The sequence below is a fragment of the Stenella coeruleoalba genome (assembly GCF_951394435.1).
Source record: "Stenella coeruleoalba genome assembly, chromosome: 3".
Lineage (NCBI taxonomy): Eukaryota > Metazoa > Chordata > Mammalia > Artiodactyla > Delphinidae > Stenella > Stenella coeruleoalba.
The window spans coordinates 150,115,717-150,138,645 of record NC_137148.1 but is presented as its reverse complement, the minus strand read 5'-3'; the positions used below and the strand labels follow the sequence as shown (position 1 = coordinate 150,138,645).

The following is a 22,929-nucleotide window of genomic DNA, read 5'->3' as shown; positions in this document are numbered from 1 at the left end:
AGAGGCCACAACAGTGAGAGGCCCACGTACCGCAAAAAAAAAAAAAAAAAAAAGGATGAAGAAGTCTTTCCCCCTCTTCTATTTTCTGAGAGAGTTTGTGATGGAACTGATATAGTTTCTTTCTGTGAAGAAATAATTTCTTTCACCTGTGATGCTAATTGGCCTTGGAGATTTTTGTGGGAAAGTTTTATTTTTATTTATTTATTCTGCCATCTTGCTCTTTGTTTTCTGTTTGTCTCATCTCTTCCTTGTTCCTTTTTTTTCTCTTTCCTTGCCTTATTTTGGATTGAGTCAATTTTGGTAATTTATATATTCATAGAAGGCTAGACATTTCACTTAATATTTCTAAAATTTTTAGCAAAGAGCTACATAGTAGGCTTCATTTTTTTAAAAAAATTAACTTATTGTTAGGTACGTTGGGTCTTCGTTGCTGCGCACGGGCTTTCTCTAGTTGTGGTGAGCGGGGGCTACTCTTCGTTGCGGTACACGGGCTTCTCATTGTGGTGGCTTCTCTTGTTGCAGAGCACGGGCCCTAGGCACATGGGTTTCAGTAGTTGTGGCTTGCGGGCTCTAGAGCGCAGGCTCAGTAGCTGTGGCACACAGGCTTAGCTGCTCTGCTGCATGTGGGATCTTCCCCAACCAGGGATCGAACCCATGTCCCCTGCACTGGCAGGAGGATTCTTAACCACTGTGCCACCAGGGAATCCCCTTCATTTTTATATTTCTATTTCTCACAGGCAACTTTCTTATCTTCTTGTTACATACTTTGAGTTTTATTTATTTATTTTATATTGATTAGACGTGCCAGAGGCTTATCTTTCTCTGGGCTTATCAGAGAACCAGTTTTTCATGTATTTTTCAATTCTGTTAATTTCTGACCTTAAAAAAATGACCTTCTCTCTGTTTTCTTTGAAAGACAGTCTATATAGTGGTTAACAGCATGAACTGTGGAGTCAGACTGTCTGAGTTCCTATGCTGGCTCTGCCACTTAACAGTGGCAGGACTTTGACTTTTCTGCCTTAGTTCTTTCATCTGAAAAATGGGCATAACGAGAGCACCTACCTTCAAGGGCTGTTGAGGCTTAAATGAATGTACATGAAGTGCTTCAGGCAGTATCACTACACAGCATGTGTTATTGCTATTTTCTTTTTATTATTTTGTGCTGTTCTTTAATTTCTTAAGCTGAAGTCTCAGTTCATTTGTTGTAAGCCTTTAACGTTTAATCAGAGAGACATGTAAAACTATAAACTTCCACTCAGAGTACAATTTTGGCACAATCCCTTAAGTTTTCATATTAATTTTCCCATTATTTTTACTTTGTAATTTTACTTTTGGTTTTTCTTTTTGTACAGTTAAAGTACTGAACAATTCTGATGTGATTAATCAAGTTCTCTCTGTATTTCTAACAGTCTTTTCTTTGTATATTTTGATGTAACATTAACTAGTTCATGAATACCAAACATGGTCATTTTATAAATATCAAATTTTTCTGATCTATTCGCCCTGAACTGAATTTTGTCCGATTTTCATACAGCTTCCTTTTTATTTGCAGTTACCTTCGTCCTGCTTTGTAATGTTAGCCATTTTTATTACCTCCCTTTGGATTCATACTAAAATAGTACGTTGGTATCCCATGAGGACTATAGATTATTGGTATTCATATTCCTTGAAGGTACACTGTACATGATACTTCCTTGACTCCAACTAACCCTTTGAGCTATTCTCCTCTGAGAGTTCACAGCTAATTTGTCTCTTAGTGGGTAGGGGGAGAACTCTGGGGTATTTCTTATCCATTAATTCACAAATTGGTTTTACTGATGAATATATAGATAAAGATATAGATGTAGATATATAGATATATAATGAATATAAAAGCAGCATTACCCCTAATCCCCAGTGGAGCAATTTATGACACAGACTTTAAGGGTTTTATATTCCTTAAAAGGTGAAGAGAAAAGAAGGTGAGGTGCTCAACGATTCTTGGAGGAAGTCATTGTATTTTTACATGCACAGTGACCTCATACAGAGATTAGTCATGTAGCTAGCAACCCTCATGCATTCTGATTGGGATGTCATGTCACTGTTGAGCTTTTTAAGTGTTTTTACACAATTTTAAAGTCTCTGATTTTAATAGAGGGTTTTGATCCCTTTTACACATACTGTTATTACTAAGCTGTCTGGCCTCCTCCATCTTGTTTTACGTTATTTTAAAAGCTTCTATGACAGTTTTTTGGTTTTACCTTTAGTTATACTTACTACGCTGTCTTTGTTTTTATGCCTTTGGGGTTTTAGAAGATATATACTAAGATTTAACTTGACTAGTGGTTACCATTAAGATTCTCAAAACCGGGCTTCCCTGGTGGTGCAGTGGTTGAGAGTCCGCCTGCCGATGCAGGGGACACAGGTTCGTGCCCCGGTCCGGGAAGATCCCACATGCCGCGGAACGGCTAGGCCCGTGAGCCATGGCCGCTGAGTCTGCGTGTCTGGAGCCTGTGCTCCGCAACGGGAGAGGCCACAACAGTGAGAGGCCCGCGTACCGCAAAAAAAAAAAAGATTCTCAAAACCATTCTAAGATACATTTCTCTAACATGGTAAAGAGCCAAACCATACATACTTTTGAGTCCACCTCCTATTTAAGGTAAATATTTGGTATACTTTTAATTCCCCCTCTTCCTTTTTTTAATTAAAAAAATTTTTTTTGATACTACAATCTAGGGCTTTAGATTCAGATAGCTATTACTATTTTTTACAAAACACTTAAAACTTCTTTTTGCCTATACATTGCTTTATAACTAGAAATGTAACAACTATTTCTATTTTAACAGTTTCGACATTCATCACTAGTCTATTTATATTACAGCTTTCTTTTTTTTTTTTACTGTAATACAGTATATAACATAAAGTTTACCATCTCAACCATTTTTAACTGTACAGTTTTGTGGTACTAAGCATATTCATGTTATTGTCCAACCATCCATCTATCTCCAGAATGTTTTCATCGTCTCCAACTGAGACTGTATTCATTAAACAATAACTCCTGATTCCCCGGCCCCCCAGGCCCTGGCAACCACCATTCTATTTTCCGTCTCTATGAATTTGGCTACTCCTGGCACATTATTTAAGTAGTATTGTACAATAATTTGTCCTCTTCTGACTGGCTTATTTCACTTAGCGGAATGTCTTCAAGGTTAATCCATGTTGTAGCACGTGTTAGGATTCCCTTCCTTTTTAAGGCTGAATAGTATTCTACTGTGTGAATAGACGACGTTTTACTTTTCCATTCATCCATCCATGGACACTTGGGTTGCTTCCACCTTTGTCTATTATGAGTAACGCCACTATGAACACGGGTGTGCAAACATCTGTTCAAGACCCTGCTTCCCATTCTTTTGGGTATATACTCAGAAGTAGAATGGCTGGATCGTACGGTAATTCTATTTTGAATTGTTTGAGGAATCACAATATACTATGGATTTCCTAGTTTTGAACTCAATTTTGCTTCATCACCTGACCTCTCAAGAAGGATTTATGAGGAGTTTATTTTTGATGTTGTTACATATTTTTCTGTTGCCTCTGTAAACGGAGACACTCTGGTATAAAATTCCTGGGTTACATGCTTTCTCCTGGAAACTCCTCGGCACACGTTCCTTTACTGTCCTCTGGCACTCAGTACATAGATAAGAAGATTGAGACTTCTCCGTCATTTGTTCTTTTTTAATAACTTTTTTTCACTGTTTGAATGCTTACGAAATTTTTAAAAGTTGCTTTGTAGAAAAAAGAAAAAAAAGTCTCCCTATGTGGGTCTCTTTGCCTGAAACAGGGTGAGCCTAATTTGTGGATGTCTGTCCTCACTACAGGACAATTCTTTTATCTACTTACTATGACATCTTTCGCATTTTTCTAGTTTCTCCTTGAGAAGCATCAGTAAATTATATCTTCACTCTCCATCCTCTAGTCCCCTGAAATATAATCCTTTTCACACTCTCACCTTTTCATCTATATCAGGAGTTGACAAACTACAGCCCACGCCTATTTCTGAATAGCTGGTGCGCTAAGAGTGGTTTTTCCATTTTTAATGGGTGGTGAACAAGCAAAACAACAGAGAATGAGACTGTAGGGCCTGCACAGCTGAAAATGTTTATCATCTGGCCCTTTGCAGAAAAAGTGTGCCGACCTCAGATCTTCATCCTTGGAGAGTGACTCAGGTTTATCCCCAGCATCTCTGTTTCCACTTTTTTCTCGGTACCATTGATGTCATTACTTCTCCACCGCTGCCTCCAGTGAAGATTTTAATTTTGCTCTTACAAGTTTAGGGGCTTTGCAATCGCTTTTATGGCTTCTTTTCAACTCCTCTAGCTGTCTTTACATCGCCACCTCTCCTCTTTTTATGGCTTTTATTCCAGCATCATGGAACATTGACTTGCCGGAATTCTGAAATGCGCTTCTGCCGTCTTCCTCTGCCTCGTTCCTCAGGACTTGCTCGTAGGGCTCCAGGACGTTCTGCTTCCCAGGGAGCCCTCTTTCTGCACGGCTGCGCATGCTAAGACCTGGCCAGACTCACTGTTTGGTAACAAAGTTTATCGACCGCCCTTGGTGGCCTCGCTGACTACCCATGTGACAGTCAAATACGTGCCTTGCATGGATTATTCTTGGCATGTTTAGGCTCACAGCTCCCACTAATCCAATTCTCAGCGTATGGCTGACTTTCCCTGAGAGCAGGAGTCAGCAAACTACTGTCTGTGGCCTGTACGGCTGGCTAGCTAAGAGTGATTTTTACATCTTTTAAAGGATTGTAAAACAACCAACCAAACAAAAAGCCCTGGAAAACAAACAAACAAGCAAGCAAACCCCCAAGACACTAAGAAGACTAGGCAGAACATTTAGAATAAGACAGAAATCCTCTGTAGTCCACGAAGGCTGAAATATTTCTTATATGGTCTTCTATCAAGAAAGCTGCATGTCCATCAACAGACGGATGGCTAAAGAAGATGTGGCACGCACACACACACACACACACACACACACACACACACACACACAGGAATACTACTCAGCCATAAAAAAGAATGAAATTCTGCCATTTGCAGCAACATGGATGGACTTGGAGGGCATTATACTAAGTGAAATAGGTCAGACAGAGAAAGACAAATGCTGTATGATATCACTTATATGTGGAACATATACATATATATACAACAAACTAGTAAATGTAACAAAAAAGCTGCAGGCTTGGGCTTCCCTGGTGGCGCAGTGGTTGAGAGTCCGCTTGCCAATGCAGGGGACACGGGTTCATGCCCCGGTCCGGGAAGATCCCACATGCCTGAGAGCCATGGCCACTGAGCCTGTGCGTCCGGAGCCTGTGCTCCGCAACGGGAGAGGCCACAACAGTGAGAGGCCCGCGTACCGCAAAAAAAAAAAAAAAAAAAAAGATGCAGGCTCACAGATGTAGAGAACAAACTAGCGGTTATAGTGTGGCGGGGCAACATAGGGGTGGGGGAGTGGGAGGTACAAACTATTGGATGTAAGATAGGATCAAGGATGTATTGTACAACACGGGGAATATAGCCAATATTTTGTAGTAACTGTAAATGGAGTGTAGCCTTTAAAAATTGTATTAAAATATTAAATAAATTAAAAAAAAAAAGAAAGTTGTGACCATTGCCTTAGAGCATGTCTCTTCTCTCACCTCATGCCTGGCTTTTTGAACTGACAGAGTCCATCCCAAACCTACAAACTGTGTCACCAGCATCCTTCCCATCTGAGCTACTGTATGTGGGGTTTATTCCCTGGGGCTTAATCTGAGAAGAAGCGAACAACCTACCCTAATTCTTGACGACTTGCTTTTTGTAAGATGCAGTCTCTATCTGGAGACAGAAAGTTGTGGATGCAGGTGTGGTTGTATTGTCGAGCAGAAGGCAGGGCTCTAGAAAGGGGACCTCACGGATTCGCACCTATGAGTTGGAGGGACGGCTGGCTTATTTTCAGGTTACTACGAACCCTGGGTATCTGTGTTAAGTGTCAACAATGGGGAATGAAACACGTCTTCCTATTTCTTACATTTTTTTTTTTTATAAAAAGGAATCAATTGCAAAAAAAATGTTGAAAAATCCCTAAGGGAAGGTTTAAAGACAATAGGCTAACATGATGATCTATTCATATATTAAGCCCCAAAGCATACTTGTTAATGTTACCTGTAATCATGCACTACTTTCCTTGCATCCTCTAGTTGTTCGTTGGTTAACAGAATATTCCTGGGATCAGTTACAGTGAAGAAATGACTGGCTCGTCCAATGAAAGTGCTTTGATCCCATCGAGGTTCCTTGATGTTAATGTTTGGTGGAAGTTCTCCAGACATTGTCCTGGACTGTAGAGGGTCAAAAGGACAGGCCTAGTTAAGACTTACAAAGTCACTACACATTGAGGAACTTTGTAGTCACACTAATCTTCAAATAAAGAGTTATTTACATTACATTCCTATTTATGAAAATAATTTTGCTATAAATGGCAGAAAGGCTATTTAAATCCAAAGCTAAATTTGTCTGTAAATCTCAATTTATCTTAACCAAATTTCAATGATTTCCCACATAGTTCTTTTTATAAGGACATAGTATTTCATCATCCCTTACTTTGGAAATCTATTCTTCAGAAAAAAATAAAAAAAGAGTTAAAAATAACATTAACAATAACAGTGTCTGAAGTCTGAAACACTTTTTCTGGATGAAAGAACCAACGTCAAACTACTGCGGCACTCTGGTTTACTAAATTTGTTTTTCCTACAAGTAGAAGTGACTAATTATGCCAAAAGGCTTACATGCTAAAAAGTCTAGAATTAAAACAAGATTCAGATTCATTCAGCCTTATTCAGCGTATAAACCACCAATCAAAAATGAAAAATTATTCTCCTCAATCTAACAGTCATAGTGGGAAAAACACATTTGGACAACCCCATAAATAGTAATAACATAGAGCATATTATTTTCCTCATAAAATACTTATTTTCTGGCTAAGAACCATTACTTCTTTCTAAAGTAACTAGTTTCTTTCGCTGAGTAATATACGCTTATTTTTAGAGCTGCTTTGTATTGCTGTAATACGTGCTTATTGTAGTATTTTGAATAATATAAGCTCATTGTAGAAAATAAAGAAACAAAATCTGCTATAATTTAGCCATGCTGAAATAACCATTGTTGATGTTTTGATATATTTCCTTGCAGACATTTTCTATACATATTATCCTCTAACTAAAAAAATAAAGTTGATATCATACTCTATATTTTAATATCTTGACTGTTTCCTGCTGTACTTATTTCACGAGCACTCCCTATGGCACTAAATATTCATTTCAGGTATTTAGCAACACCTTCAACCTTTATGTTATTTTCAGTTTTTCACCATGAAAAATAATGCTGTATCCTTGTCTATTAATTTTTTTCCTCATAACTGGTGACTTCCTTCAACTAGATCTCTCTATGTGACATTAGCAGGTCAAAGGATCCTATCACTATAAAGGCTTCAAACCATTGCTTTCTCATACCTCTTTCCTCTTTCTATATTTCTAATATTGGTTCTTATAGTGGCTTTCTTTTCCAGGTATTTTTCATGAAGTTATTTTTCAGTGCTTCACTAGATCATAGGTCTGTTAAGATGTCAGGTGCAGACGCCTGCCATTTGAACTTTATCAGAATCTCAAATTAACACATTTCATGGCCCACTGGATCAAAATCAAGCATGTTAGGCCCAGAGATGTGAGGAATCTAGTATATGTAAAACAGCTGGTCAGTTGAGAGTAAGAAAGTAAAAATCAGCCCCATTATTCATAAAGCAGGCTGGGATGACAAACACAGATAAAGTCAGCTGCAAAGCTAATAGGAAACCATATTTCTCCCAAGGTCACACTGAAGCTAAAAGGTGTCCTAACAACCCCCTTCTTTGGGTGACCACTGCTTTCTTATCTCATTGAGAAACCCTGTTCTCCACAATCACAGACTGTCAGAAACTTTGCTGTTTGAAATCATACTAGGAAAAATGAATCATCCCACTTTAACACAGAAAAGGAGCCTGGATTTCCAGCCCAGATGCAGAGTTTCAGATTAGGGAGTTTCTGGACACAACATTCCACGTCTTTTTTCTTTTTTTAAAAAATTAATTTATTGTTATTATTATTTTGGCTGTGTTGGGTTTTCGTTGCTGCACGCGGGCTTTCTCTAGTTGTGGCGAGCAGGGGCTTCTCTTCCTTGTGGTGCGTGGGCTTCTCATTGCGGTGGCTTCTCTTTGTTGCGAAGCATGGGTTCTACGTGCATGCGCTTCAGTAGTTGTGGAAGGCAGGCTCAGCAGTTGTGCCTTGCGGGCTCTAGAGCACAGGCTCAGTAGTTGTGGTGCACAGGCTTAGTTGCTCCACAGCATGTGGGATCTTCCCGGACCAGGGCTTGATTGAACTTGTGTCCCCTGCATTGGCAGGAGGATTCTTAACCAGTGCGCCACCAGGGAAGTCCCTTCCATGTCTTTCTTAACTCTGTAGTTTCCAAGGAAACTTTGTAGTTTCCAGGTCATGGGCTACTTCACAGTTCAGACCTTTACACCCAGCCCTGCTTTGAGCCAATCAAAATATTGCTTCATTAAACTTCCCTAAGTTCCACCATTCTCCAAGATGCTCTGAAAGACCTATCTTTTCCTTTGTTGGTGAGACACTCCCAGTTCCTCCAGTGTGTGGTCTCCCTCATTGAAACACACATGACTTTGTTTAACTAAGGTTTGTCCCTGCTGGTTTTCAGTCAGCTGGGCTATGATAAGAGAAGTGTCTAAATTTCAAACTAGGACACCTCTAAGCCATGAACGTCAAGTCCGGGGATGTAAGGATATAATTTTCACTTCAAAGAGCTGTGTCATTGTATGAAGAAATGTCTCAATTTTGAATAAGAATGTACCTAATGTATTATTTATAAAACATACAAAAAGTCAAACAAAAACTCTAATTCACACCCAGGAGAACAGTTTTCAGACTTGTGTACAGGGACCTAGGGCTCTGCTGAGGCATGCTAGTGACCTGCAGGGAGTGGAGGGGATTCAAGCAGGTGGGTTCTGAGCCCCTGCGTTTATAGTCAACTAGAGCAGGTCTGCTTTCATCTGCTCTCTACATCTGGGTTTTATGGCAATGATCATTTAAAGGGAGGGTTCTAATGCTTGAGGGTTGGGCGGGGGGGAAGAAAAAGCAAAAAAGAAAAAAGTTGAAAATCACTATAGGAGAGGAAAATCTGAAGATCTATGAGACGATTCATAAAGGTCCAGAAGGTTTCAAGCTTTTTTTTTTTTTTTACACCAGTTTCCTAAGTCAGCCCCGGCATCCATTTGATTAGTGCCTCTTCAACTATGTCCGGTGAAGGACCTGCTTTGGTTGTTCTAATTTCCGGTCCCATCATGAACCAATACTTTTGTAAACTATATTAAAAATAAATTTTGAAAAAATGAAATAAAAAAGTGGGACACATATAAAAGCCCCCATTTTTATTATTAGGTTCAGCAGATATACTAGAACTCTATCATATTGTTATGAAAGTTCCTAAATGCTTACCCCCAATTTCTGTATTTTCCCCAATATGAGGACACTGGCCTCGTCCAAGGGTCATAATTTGAATTTACACTTAGGCGTATAGATCACAATTTGTTTCTATACTTAAACGTCACCAAATAAATGCTACATATAATCATGTAACTAGAAAAGACAGATAATCTGGTCTAACTCACTTCTGTTTTTGAATGGACCACTAGAAGGTATAATTCTTACCCTCAAGTAGATCGCATACTAAATACAGAACAGATGAAATTCTGACCAGGACAAAACTTTTAGCTTTGTTTTTTCTTTAAGGTCTAGAAAGTGCTCCTACCTTTAGTGTTCACTGACTGGGCACCCACCACGTGACAGATTCTTGGGCTAAATCAGTGAACAAAAGACAAAAATTCCTGCCTTGGTGGAGCTGATGTCGGGTGCTGGCAATGGAAGGCTAGACAGACAATAAACAAGGTAAGCCAAGTATCCACTATATTAGTAGGTAATAAATGGTTTGGGGAAGAATCACAATGGGAAGCATCATGAGGACAGACTGCATTTTTAAACGGGGCAGTTGGGGTAGGCCTCATGGAGAAAATAACAATGGGGCAAGCTCAAAAAGAAGTGAGGAACTGAATCATGTGCGTATCCAGGGGAGCAGCATTCCGGGGAGAAGGAACAGACATTGCAAAGGCCCTGAAGCAGGTGTCTTCAAAGAACAGCAAGAAGGCATGCAACTGGGGTGGAGAGAGGAAGAGGGAGGGAGACAGGAGATGAGGGGTCAGAGAGGTATGGGGAGGGGTTTAGTTGGAATCACACTGTTTGGCACCTCGTGGCCACCGCGAGGCCTTTGCATTTTACCCTGAGGGAAATGGGAGTCATTGGTGGGCTCCAATCAGAGGACTTACAACTGAAAAGGACGTCTCTGGCTGCTGTGTGGAGAACGCAGTGGGGCTATCAGAGTGGATGCAGGAGGAGCAATTGTAAAGCTCCTGCAGGGATCCAGGAGAGGGCTGATGGTGGCGCAGGTGGCAGCAAGGAGGGGCCAGAAGTGCTGACGTTCTGGATACTGTGTTGATGGAGCCAACAGGATTTCCTGAAATCTTGGATGTGGGGTGTGAGAGAAAGAAAAGGCATGACTCCTAAGATGTTTGACTGGAGGAGAAGCAGGTGTCAGGGATCAAACAGCAAGTTCAGGTTTGGATGGATGGAGTTTGTGACGCCTAGGGGACTTCCAAGTGGAGATGTCCAGGAGGCAGTTGCGTACGAGAGTCCAGAGTTCAGAGGAGAGATTTAGTCTGCAGATCTTCATCTGTGGGCAGAGACGGCTGAAACTCAGGCAATGGGAAAGCGACAGACAAGTGAACGTAAACAGAGAAGAGATCCAAGACCTCCAATGTTAAGAGGTCAGGAAAGACTAAGTTATAGCAAAGGAGGCTGAGAAAGAGTGACCAGTGGGTAGGAACTCAGCAGAGCGTGGTGTCCTGGAGGACAGGTGACTACCTGTAGTCCCATCGGCCAAAAGGAAGAACACCTTGGTAGTTGGTTACTCCCATCTTGGGCTAGTGAAGAGGGGGATACAACTCCTGAAGGGCCATCTAGGGAATGGGAACGCTACAAAGATGGTTATCTTGGCAAATTCTAAAAATTCTTAGCAATGGTGATGGCAAGTAGGGAGTGAATGCACAGCACATTAAATGCCCCTTCTTCGGGGCACTGTTTATTCCTGCAAGGTCACCGGCACAGACCGGTGGTTCCTAACCAACAGAACGCATTGAAATCACCTGGAGAGCTTCTGAAAAAGACAAATACTATCGCCGTTCTAGAGATGCAGACCTAGGAGGTCTTACATAAGGCTGGGCATGTGATTCTGCAGGCGCTCTGGGTCTGGACCTCCAGCTCTCTGGGCACCAGGCTGGGACTCTACATGAAGCTGGGAGCTGTTTCCTTGCCTGCATCTTTCTCTGTGCCGCCTATGCCTTCCCCCAGGCCTGAGCAATCTGCAGTGCTTCCCAGTGGATATCTCATACTGATTTTTTTCTCATAAAATTGAGTACCAAGCAATATATCTTCCTTTTAAAGTATAATTCTCACTATTTCCCCTTCACACTTAATATATATAACAATAGCACAAACAAAAAATTAAAATGTAGCTTTCATAGAATTGTAGTCCTTAATAACCAACCGTCTCCAATTTGTTAAACATAGGGCAAGCTTCAGGTCAAGCTGTTGAACACATGATCTGGTTTTACAACATGGTGCTTCATAAAATAAAGATGTTCTATTGCATAAGAGCTGGAGAGGATCTTAAAAATAATCCACCCAATGTTCTCATCATGTAGGAAACAGAGGCACAGAGGGGGACATAACTTGTCCAGGGTGTGCTCCTGGTGATGGTGGCAGAAGGAAGTGGGCGAGGATGCAAAGCCAGACTGAACTCCGGAGCACTGGTCAACCAGTTTACTCTTTCTACTCTATTACTCTCTTTTAGCTATTCTCCTCCCCCCCCCCCCCCCCCGCCAAAGTACAGCAATTAATGTCTGCACAGAATTGGTATCTTTGAAGCCCTCCTTTTCTCCTTTCAATAAAAACAGCTTTACTCACACCACGAAGCTCTGCACTACGCTAACCCTCTGGTGCCTCCATAGTGTATGTGAGAAGAATGCTGTGGAGGCCTCACAAAGTCTCTTTTTTGTTTTTAATTGAAGTACAGTTGATTTACAATGTTGCGTTAGTTTCTGGTGTAAAGCAAAGTGATTCAGATATGTGTATATATATATATATATATATATATATATATATATATATATACCTATGTATGTAAGTATGTGTGTATGTGTGTGTGTGTGTATGTGTGTCTGTACTCTTTTTCAAATTCTTTTCCATTATAGGTTATTATAAGATAAGGAATACAGTTCCCTGTACTATACAGTAGGACCTTGTTACTTATCTATTTTATATAGAGTAGTGTGTACAAAGTCGCTTCTTAAAAAGGCAAAGGAAAAGAAGATAGATGGGGAAAGGAAACCCCACATTTTCGGAGTTTCTATTGCATACAAGGAACTGGGCTGGATGCTTGCCTAAGAGTGCAAGCCCCTACTATGTGCCAGTGGCAGAAGAGTCTATGTCAGTTTTCGCAACGCTGTGCTTTACGCATATTGTGCACACTTCACAGAAGAGGAAAGTAAGATTCTGAGATGTCACTCACAGCTACCCCCTTATCTCCCGGCAAGGGAGGAAGCAGGCTTATCATCAGACTACAGGCCAAGCCCACCAAAACCCCAACACTGAACGCTTATACTGATCCACTTCGTATAGACTTGGGGTGGGCAGAATCGTGCCCGCCCAAAGATGTCCACCTCCCAACCGCCACAGGATCTGGATCGATTACCTTACGCGGCAAAGGTGGTTGCTGGTATGATTAAGTTAAGGCTCTTGAGACTAGGAAACCACCTTGGATTATTTAGGGGGGCCTGTTAATCACAAGGGTCCTTATAAGAGAAAGAGGCAGGCAGGAGAGGCAGAATCAGAGAAGTAGATGTGACAAGGGACAAGCAGAGCTTGGAGTGATGCCACGAGCCAAGGCAGGTGCACAGCTTCTGGAAGCTGGAAACAGCAGGGAAACAGATGCTCCCTTGAAGCCTCCAGAAGCAATACAGAACCATTCAGGCTTCTGGCTTCTGACTTCAGAACAGTAAGCTAATACACAGTTGTTTTGTTTTAAGGTACATTTGTGGTAATATGCTAAATAGCAATAGGCTACTAATTCAGCACTCTTTTACCCTACTTAAAAGGATTTTATTTTGTAAATAAGTTCATTTAGAAAACAAACTTATGGTTACCAAAGGGGAAAGGAGGGGGGGCGAGGGAGGGATAAATTAGGAGTTTGGGAGTACCATATATACACTACTATATATAAAATAAACAACAAGGACCTACACCTATAGTTCTCTGTGTGTACAGCACAGGGAACTATACTTGGTATTTTGTGATAACCTATATGGGAAAAGAATCTGAAAAAGAACATATATATATGTATATATATATATAGATATATATATATACGTATATATATATCTGAATCACTTTACTGTACACCTGAAACTAACACAACATTGTAAATCAACTATACTTCAATAAAAATAAATAAATAAAAATATTTAAAAAGAATTTTAGTAGAACTCTATACTGGTGTAATACCAACTAGACTTGAGAGCCTGTCCTGCCCCCACCAATTTCAAAACCATAAGGCTAATCAGGAATACCATATGAACATTCTTACAAAGACAGCTGATCTCAAACCAGATAAAATTTTAATTATTGACTAGGACTCCCATGTTCCAATTAGACAAGCATTTTCACACACCAACCTTCAAGCCCAGGAACAGTTTTCACTTTTTTCCCACTCTAAAAAAATAACCCGTTTCTATAATTAGGGGTCCAGTTTTCAAAAAAAATACTTCTTATTTTGCACTAAAAAAACAGTGCATCCAGGCGCTGCTACCCTGGATCACTGGTCTCCCTCCAGTTGTGGACCTGGGAGCAGCTCTGCACATCCGGCCAAGACGCAGGGGGCCACGGCTGGGGCTCCTGACCCAGTAGCGGCCTCCGGGGCCAAGGCACCCCCATGGCCTTGGTTGCTATGCGGGGGTCCCTGGGGTACATCACCTTCCTACCTGCCTTATCGCCAGGGCTTGGTGGGCTGGTCACTTGGTCGGTGACCTGCAGCATCCAGGACGCCCACTAGCTGCCGGGGTCTGCGCTTTGGGATCATCCACCCCACAAACTCGGTACCGAGCAGTGGGCCAGGGGCTGGGGCTACCGCGGGCACCTTCGTGGGAAGGAAGCGAAGTCCCAGGGGTGGTAGGGGAAGAAATGGATTTGGTTTCCCCACTGTCTGGTTTCTGCATGAAGAGCACAGCCATCCCTGAACTTGTGGTTTCTGGACTTTCCTCTCTGTCTCCTCACCAAGGTTGACATTGGTCAAAGATCAGATACCTTTCCAGAGAGTTCTTAAGCACCACTGACCACGCAGTTCTGACAGTATTTCATGACAATGTATGGTGACAGTTTAGAACAAGTGCTTCTCAGCTAAGAATTTCTGCAAAGTAGACTGGGTAAGTCATTCTGCTGTACAGCCCTAGCAATGATACTGGGGACCACGCGGATGATTGCAAAGCCACAATGGCTCAAAAGAAAGATTCAGAGAACAAGGTATATATATGTATATATACATACATACATGTATATACCGTCCAATTTCAGGGGTGGCAGAGATAAGGGAAAATGCCACACCTCCAAGGGACAGACTGCGCGGGACACCAAACAATGTGTTCAAGGAAGTGCAAGTGTATCAGCTTTACAACAAGCCATGCAAGTGAAAGATGCCATGGACAGACTTAGAAGAGATGAGTGGGAGGATCTTCTCTCTGCCACGTCTATCTGAGGCTTTGACAGTTATGCAGAAGGGCGGAAATATCTTCAGAAATTTAGAGGCTATAGAAGGAGAGACAGGAAAGGTGGAAATATCACAGCTACAGATTGATTAAGTGAAGAGCTTCCCAAGGAGAAATTTACTAACCAGTGACCAGCTGATTGAATAGCTGCAGATGGTCAACTGTGGAATGTTATGGTTTACACATAATCATATCAGTAGATTTCTGATGTTCAACAAACTCAGTTTCCATGACCTGAAGAAATGATGGGATAGGGGGTGTAGAGAAGCAAAGGAGGCTGGAAGATTCTGGAACAGAGGCGTTAACAGGAACTGACCTGTGAAAGGAGGTGTCTGTATATTTAAATAGTTATAATGTTGCTTTTTTTTTTTTTTTTTTGCGGTACACGGGCCTCCCACAGCTGCGGCCTCCCCTGCTGCAGAGCATAGGCTCCGGACGTGCAGGCCCAGCGGCCATGGCTCACGGGCCCAGCTGCTCCGCGGCATGTGGGATCCTCCCGGACCGGGGCACGAACCCGCATCCTCTGCATCAGCAGGCGGACTCTCAACCACTACGCCACCAGGGATGCCCTATAATGTTGCTTTTTGACACTTGACCAACTGAGGTGTTAATTCTGACTTAAGAATCTTTTTTTAAAATGAATGATTTCAAAGAAAAATTTGGATTGTAAAGGTATGAAAATATTTTTTTTGTATGAGAAAAAAAGTGGGATTCAAAAAAAATTTCTGTAGTGACTGACATCACTTATGCTAAGAAATAAAGTCAAGGCTTTCTTACCTAAAGACAAAATCAATAAACTAAGAATGACAGCTATCTGGGGCCATTAATAATTATAGCATTAGATTGCATTTAAATGAGTCATTCCTAAAGATATTATTTTACAGATTATATACGTTAATACATTAATTAACCCCTCAAAGGGGATAGAAATAATCTCTTAGAGGGGAAAAAAAATCCTGTTAAAATTCAATCTCTTGGCTAAGGGGTTTTTGGTAAATATAGTATCATGAAGCCTCATCAAAACTCATCAAAATGAATTTCTCCAAGTTTTCCTTATTCACTCATTCATAAACGAAATTAATATATGCATTCAGTATGCACTGAAGGCCTCTCCTATACCCAGCACTGGCTTGGCCCTGGATTTGGAAAGACCCACCATGCGGTAAATAAACTGAAAGGCAAACACATTCTAATGAATACAGCCTAAACTTCCCCAAACGTACTTACAGACACCCTTCTCATATAGAGCTTATTATGGGTGGACATCACCCACCTCTGTCCATGCAGTCTTCAACTGAGTTATCAGATTACTAACCTGGGTAAACCTTATTGAAGACTGTGATATGAATGATTCTCATATCCAAATCTGTACACACTTTTCAAAAATATCTATTATTTCAGTGAAGTAAACCTGGTTTAACATCCACAATAACTCAGTCACAGAATTTATAAGCTTTTAAAGCCAAAATGAGTGCCATGACCAAGATTCTCTAGTCATAATATTGTATTACACATTATAGGCCTACTGGAAATGGTACTTAACTCCATCTTTTTTCAAGTCATTATTTAAGCTATATCACAACCTTCATCACCAATTCTGGGAGGGCAATACTGTCTCCCTTTTAGGTTAGATGTTACACAGTCAGTGCACAGCTATGCAAGGGCGAGGACCACCCCCTGACTCAGAGGCCCAGGACCACTTCCCACCACATACAAGCCTTCATGGCTGGTAAACAGTCTGCTCCAATTAGACAACGGTGATCAGTTTCATTGCCAAATAACTTTACTGAACCAGTTGGTTAGGAACTTGAATTTCTGGCTCCAAGCCGCACCTCCCTAACTGCCCTGTAACCTGGAATCCTCCGATGGAGGTGATGAGGGCAGGGGTGTGTAGTGGTTAGGGGCTTATGCTGGTGGAGGCAACAGACCTGAGTTCCAATGCCAGCTCCACCGACGACTCTGGGACCTTGTACACATTATCCCACTGCCCCAAGTTTCTGCATCTTTATCAGCAAAATTAGGATGCTGCTTAATAATAACACTAATGTTTAATAACCACATATCATAAGAGCCCTCCTTATATGACCCCATCTAACCCTCATAAGGGTTTGGTTACAAGGAAGCGGTGCTGCCAGGGTGTGACGTTTTATTACCTGGCTCCAGAATCCCTGCTCCTTGGGGAGGTAGTGCTGACCTGGAAAGCGGCTTCCTGGAAATCCTGATTCAGTAAAGCAGGAGTGGAGCCTAGGAAGGTGATCCTTAAGAAATACACCAGGGGTATCCTATGATCAGCTAAGTTTGGGAAACACTATGTGGGAAAGGATATAAAACCTATAGATAAATAACCAAATGCCCTACCAGCTAAGGGAAGATTCTTACCCTCTTTCAGGGGCAACAGAAATATTTAGATGACTCCATGGCCATTCAGGCTGGTTGCTGGCTGGGTCCTGTCGAGGAAGGCTCCCTGCCCTGTAGCCTGGTCTGCTGAGTACCTACCCTGCCAACCCACGGAATTGAGACCTGGACTTGAACCACTGCAATCTGGATTAGAGTCCTGACTCTGTCTCTTCCTTTCTAAGCATGTCACTGGGTGAGTCATCTCCCCTCTCTGAACCTCAATTTTCTCGTCTGTAAGATGGAGATGAGAGTTGGCTGACACAGTTGGAAGAATTAGGAAACTGAAGTGTGCAAGAGGGCTTTATTGACCTTTATTAACTGTAAAGGGCTAAACAAAGGTAGGGTCATTACTAACATGTCATTCTCCAAGCAAGGAATCTCCTGCCCTCATTGGCTCAAGTCCTGCACAGAAACACAGTGGCTGGTAGTATTGGTGGGGTTGGTGGTGGGGGGAGGGTGGGGATTGCAAGGGCACTTGGCTTCCTGAAGATGATGCCTAAGAAAAATGATTTTCCCTGAGATAAGCTTTATTTCAAACTTTTAGCTACATGCCAAGAAAATGCTTAACTACTGGAAAAGAAAAAAAAGAATTTTCTAAAACTTCACAGAAAACAAACTAGCAGGGAATGTGCTTTCTCAGGAACTTGGTAAGAAAGACCTTTAACCCTGGCTAAAGATTAACAACGCTAATTAAATTATTAAACTGGAAACTTATTGTTAGTTATGTTTTAACTAACATAATGCAGTTGTTTACTGCATTTGAAAGAGTTGAAAAAGAGTCTGGTTGCTCTTGGTTTATTTAGTTAGGGCCAGAGAGGTGTGATGTACCCTATCAAAGTCACTATAGGGGTACATGGCTGAGCACCCATTGTGGGCCAGACACAGGGTGTTCCACGCGTTACTAGACTGCTAAATTCTCACTTCAGCTAAGAAATTTCCCCCTACTTTGCAGAGTTACTCAGAGAAATCAAGTGCCACGCCCAAGAAGGCAGTTCGGCCTGACTTTATACCCCACTTCTGACCCTTGCGGGGCCAGAAGTGATGTGTCTGGCAAGGGCAGTCACGTTCATTGAAGGCACACATTTCCTCATTTGGCTTTGTGATGGTCGTCCACACACAGCATTTCTCTCTTATGGGCATGGCCACACAAGAGATCAAATTATAGATCAGAGGGGCTTCCCTGGTGGCGCAGTGGTTGAGAGTCCGCCTGCCGATGCAGGGGACACGGGTTCGTGCCCCGGTCTGGGAAGATCCCACATGCCGCGGAGCGGCTGGGCCCGTGAGCCGTGGCCGCTGAGCCTGCACGTCCGGAGCCTGTGCTCCGCAATGGGAGAGGCCACAACAGTGAGAGGCCCGCGTACCACAAAAAAAAAAAAAAAAAGAAAGAAAAAAAATTATAGATCAGAAAGTTGAATCCTGTGCTAAGAAGCAGATTCTTTCAAAGGGCATTTCCACTCAGCAATGGCTTTCTGTTGCATACCCTCCTCTATTCCAGGGACAGGTCTGCATGGAGACATGGGGCCTGTGTAGTAGAATCAGGAACCCATGGGGAATGACTGCCTTCTGTCTGTCTCCCTGCCACCATACTCCCTGCCTCCACTCCCCATCCACATGGCAGATCCCATTCTTCTACGAACTTTAAAACACCCAGGTAACAATACAATCATTGTTCATATTCTGGTGAACCTCAAGATCAACTTTGGGTTTCTTAATCAATTTCTTATGATGAGCGAAGTTCTTATCCATTTTTTAAAAAAAATTCTATTAGTTTTTACTTGAGATGGTGGTATCAGCCTGTAAAAATAATAAAGTACTCCCAAACTGTAGTATTTTGGACATATTCAGTTGAATATTTTCCCACCTACTTTAAAGAATCAAGTAACAGATTATATATACTGTGTATGAAAATATTTCACAAAGTAATAGCAGTTAACTAAAAACTTAATAACTTTGAACTTTGTATAATTAAGTATAGGTTTGATATGTATTCTGACAATTTTTCACTGTCTAGGTAAGAGTCAGCCTTTTAAAAAAATGACTTAGTGCTGATTTCTTACCTTTAACCTCAAACAAAAGGTTGGTTCTATTCACAATTATACTCCAACCGAATGCATCTAACCACGGCTTGCTTAGTAGGATGTAGATGCCATATTTCATTCTAATGCATCAGAGAGCAAAGAAGTTTTATGATGGATCTGCTCTAAGGGTCACTGCTGCTCTGGTTGTCTTCTCAGCTTCCTCTGCAGGAAGTGAGGAGGGGGAAGGGGTCCCCTCCCTCTGACAACATCTTTCTATACTCATCCACATGGGATTTCATAAAACTTTTACAGAATATTAAAAGCATTCTAAATATTTTCCTGATCCTGAATTACATCTACCCCTTGCTATACAGCTTCTTCTCTGACAACTGCAAGCACAGATACCCCTTTCCTGAAAGCCCATGGGACTTAAATGCTTGCCTGCTCAAGCAAAGCCTTGAATACATACTTAAAGCAATCATATGTTAGAGCTGGATAGAAACCGATATATCCTCCTCTCCAAACACCATCATTTTTTGCAAACTAGACAACTGCAGTCCTGAGGCGAGAAAGGAGCTGCTTGAGGTCCCAGAACCTCCTGGTGGAGCCTCCACTCATCCTCCCAGATTTCCCTCTCAGCTTACAGCTCTTACATGGCAAGTTCAGCACCACAAGAGCTGCAAAGTCTCCTTATTTACCTGTATACCCGCCTTGCACCTATTACAGTGCCTGGAACATGGAAGCAGCTCAGCAAACTGCGGATGGGCAAAGGAAGAGAAAAGCTGGAGACACGCAAGTAAAAATCTAGAAGATGAGGCAGAAGAGAGATTATGACTGAGAAAAGTAAAAACAAAATGCCATGGGGCTTCAGAAGGCAGTTGCCCATGGAGTGGTTAAGTGCCCGAGCTCTAAAGTCACTCATACTGAGCTTTCTCATTCAGGCACTCAACAAATATTCAGTGAGGGTCTCCCTGGTGCAGGGAACAGACAGATGAGCAAGACAAACAGAGGCCCTGATCACAAGCAGAGAATCAAACAAGCAAGTAAACAGTTAATTTCAACTGGTGACAAATTCTCGTAAGGAAAAAATCACAGGGGTAATCTAACAGAGGATGTGTGCATGAAGGGGCAATTTCAAACAACACAGCCAAGGGAGAGCATCTCTGAGGAAGTAACATGTAAGCTGAGACTACAGATGACCAACTGTGTGACTTTAGGCAGGTTACACAACCTCTCTGAGCCCCAGTTTCCTTCCCCATCTGGATTAGGAAGGCAAGGCCAAGTACCTCATGGGGCTGGAGGAATGTAAAAGTAGATGGACCTGAATCACCTGCAAACTCTTAGTAGGCATTGTGTCTATTGTCATTCTGAGAAGGTTAGAGGCTCGTGACAAGTGGGAAAGCTCAGGCGGTCAGCACGGAAATGCAAGCTCCGGGCAGGATCACTCCTGTTCCCATTACCTGCTTTTCTCTTCCCTACTAGATTGCGAGTTCTAGGGCAGGGGCCAGGTGGTCTCTGATCTCCGAGCCCCCCCTCTGCGCCAGGAGGAGAAGCCAGGAGCTAGGAGCTTGAGGGGCGTGGGGGTCGGTGCCACCGAACCACCGAGCAATCGCTCGCGCCAGTCCCCGCCGTGGCCTGTCCCCGCGGCAGCCATCTTGGGTGTCCTCCCCGCGGCGAGTTTCGTCACGCGGCCGCGGGGACAGCGTGGCAGGGCGCGTGCGGGCGTGGATGGGTGAGCCCCCTCCCATGCCGGGAGACCCACTCCACCGCGGGGGCTCAGGGGGAGCTCGGAGGAGGTCAGGCTGCTAGAGATGGGGAGCTCAGGCATTGGGATGGCAGGGGTCTCCAAGGTGTAGGGACCCCCTGGCACGGGGAGTCCCGGGCATGGCGAGGGGGCTTCTGACCTCCCAGCCCCGGTGTCTCCTGGCAGCCGGCCCGCGGGAGCGCGCCCCCGCTCCAGCCCGCGCCCCTCCGCCAGGCTCCCTGCGCGTTTCCAACCCACAGCACCCGCGTCCGCGGCCCACGACTCACCGCTCCCCCCCGGCCACAACCCGCGCCGCTCTGGGGACCCGCTCAGCGCCGCCTTCGCCGCCACCGGAAGCGCTTCTCCCGCCACGGCGGCCCTGCGCGCCGCCGCCGTCCGGAGCGCGCCCTCAGAGCGCGTCCCCGTGCGGAGCCCAGAGGCCCGGCTGGGCTGGGCGGCGGCCGCGCGCGGGAGGCCCCGGACGCGCCATCGCAGTCGCTGCGCTCTGGAAGCAGCCTCCGCCTGGTCCAGGCGCAATCCTCTGTGCCCGCGCTTTTGCTTCTGGCTCCATCATGAACTCCGAAGTTCACCCTCACCGCGGTGCGGGCTCCGTGCCATGTTTCCCATTTTGGTTTCCCCGAGACCGACCCCTTACTTGATCATTTCTCAGTTCCCAGGGTCTTACATAGTCAGCATCCTCTCATTCATTCATTCAAACCATTGTTTCCCAAAGTGTGGAATTTGGCACCACTGGGGCTACAAGGCGATTTTAGGTGGTACAAGGGCCATGACCTGATTTATGTCTAAACAAGAACCATCATCCTGGCTGCTGTGTGAATAGGCTGTAGAGGAGATGACGTGGAGGCAGAGGAGCCAGTAGGGAGGCTACCCGGGGCTAACCAGGGGAGAAATGACGGTGGCTTGGACCAGGTTGGTAACAGGAGAGGCGGTGAGAATTATTGGATTCCGGGTATATCTTGGAGACAGGTGAAATTTAATAAGTAGTGAAATTAAATCATGTTCATGGATAGGAAGATTCGATTTTTAAAGTCGTAAATTCTCCCCAAATTAACCTAAAAATATAATGCAATACCAAACAAAATTCTGTCAACTCTAGTGGGTATAAGAGTTTGGTGTATAACTTGACATGGTGACTGTAAAATGTATATGAAAAATAAAGAGCCAGAAATAGCCAAAACTATTTTGAAGAAAAAGAGCAGGGTGGAGTGACTCATCCTATGAACACAGAGAGGTTGTGTGTTTGTGCAGGGATCAACAAATAGTGCAGGCAAATAAGAGGTACCAGACACACACCCTGCACATACAGAAACCTTCTATTAGCTGCATCCTAAGTGAACGGGAAGGTTAGATATTCATTAAATGACGCTGGGGCAATTGAACCCCTACCTTAAACCATATATAAAACTGAACTTCAGGCACATTAAAGACCCAAATATGAAAAACAAAACTCCCAACTTTTTAGCAGACAATATAGGAGGGTATCTTTATGACTGGGGATAAGGATGCATTCTTAAATAAACACAAAATGGATGGAATATAAAGGAAAGATTGAAAAGTTAAACCTCATTAAAACTAAAAAAGTCATGCTCACCAATGATAGCATAATAAAAGGGAAAGAGTTCACAGACTGGCAGGAAATATTTTCAATACATGATCTGGCAAAGAATACATATGGAGAAAATATTAAAAAGTTTTCAAATTAATAAGAAAAAAGAGAAACAATCCAATAGATAAACAAATAAAAAACAA

At 42.9% G+C, this 22,929-nt stretch overlaps 1 protein-coding gene across 4 annotated transcripts in view; it reads right to left on the bottom strand.

Annotated features, from left to right (window-relative positions):
- The window catches only part of SFXN1 (sideroflexin 1), a 48,667-nt gene extending 26,843 nt beyond the window's left edge, over window positions 1-21,824 (bottom strand). For all 4 annotated transcript variants that reach the window (XM_079918143.1, XM_079918140.1, XM_079918141.1 and 1 more), the window contains exons 1-2: window positions 21,447-21,824; window positions 6,192-6,364 (exon numbers count right to left, since the gene is read on the bottom strand). In XM_079918143.1, the coding sequence (XP_079774269.1) occupies window positions 6,192-6,355 (164 nt within the window). In that variant the 5' untranslated portion in view covers window positions 6,356-6,364; window positions 21,447-21,824. The remainder of the gene's footprint in view (window positions 1-6,191; window positions 6,365-21,446) is intronic.
- Between the last annotated feature and the right edge of the window lie 1,105 nt (window positions 21,825-22,929).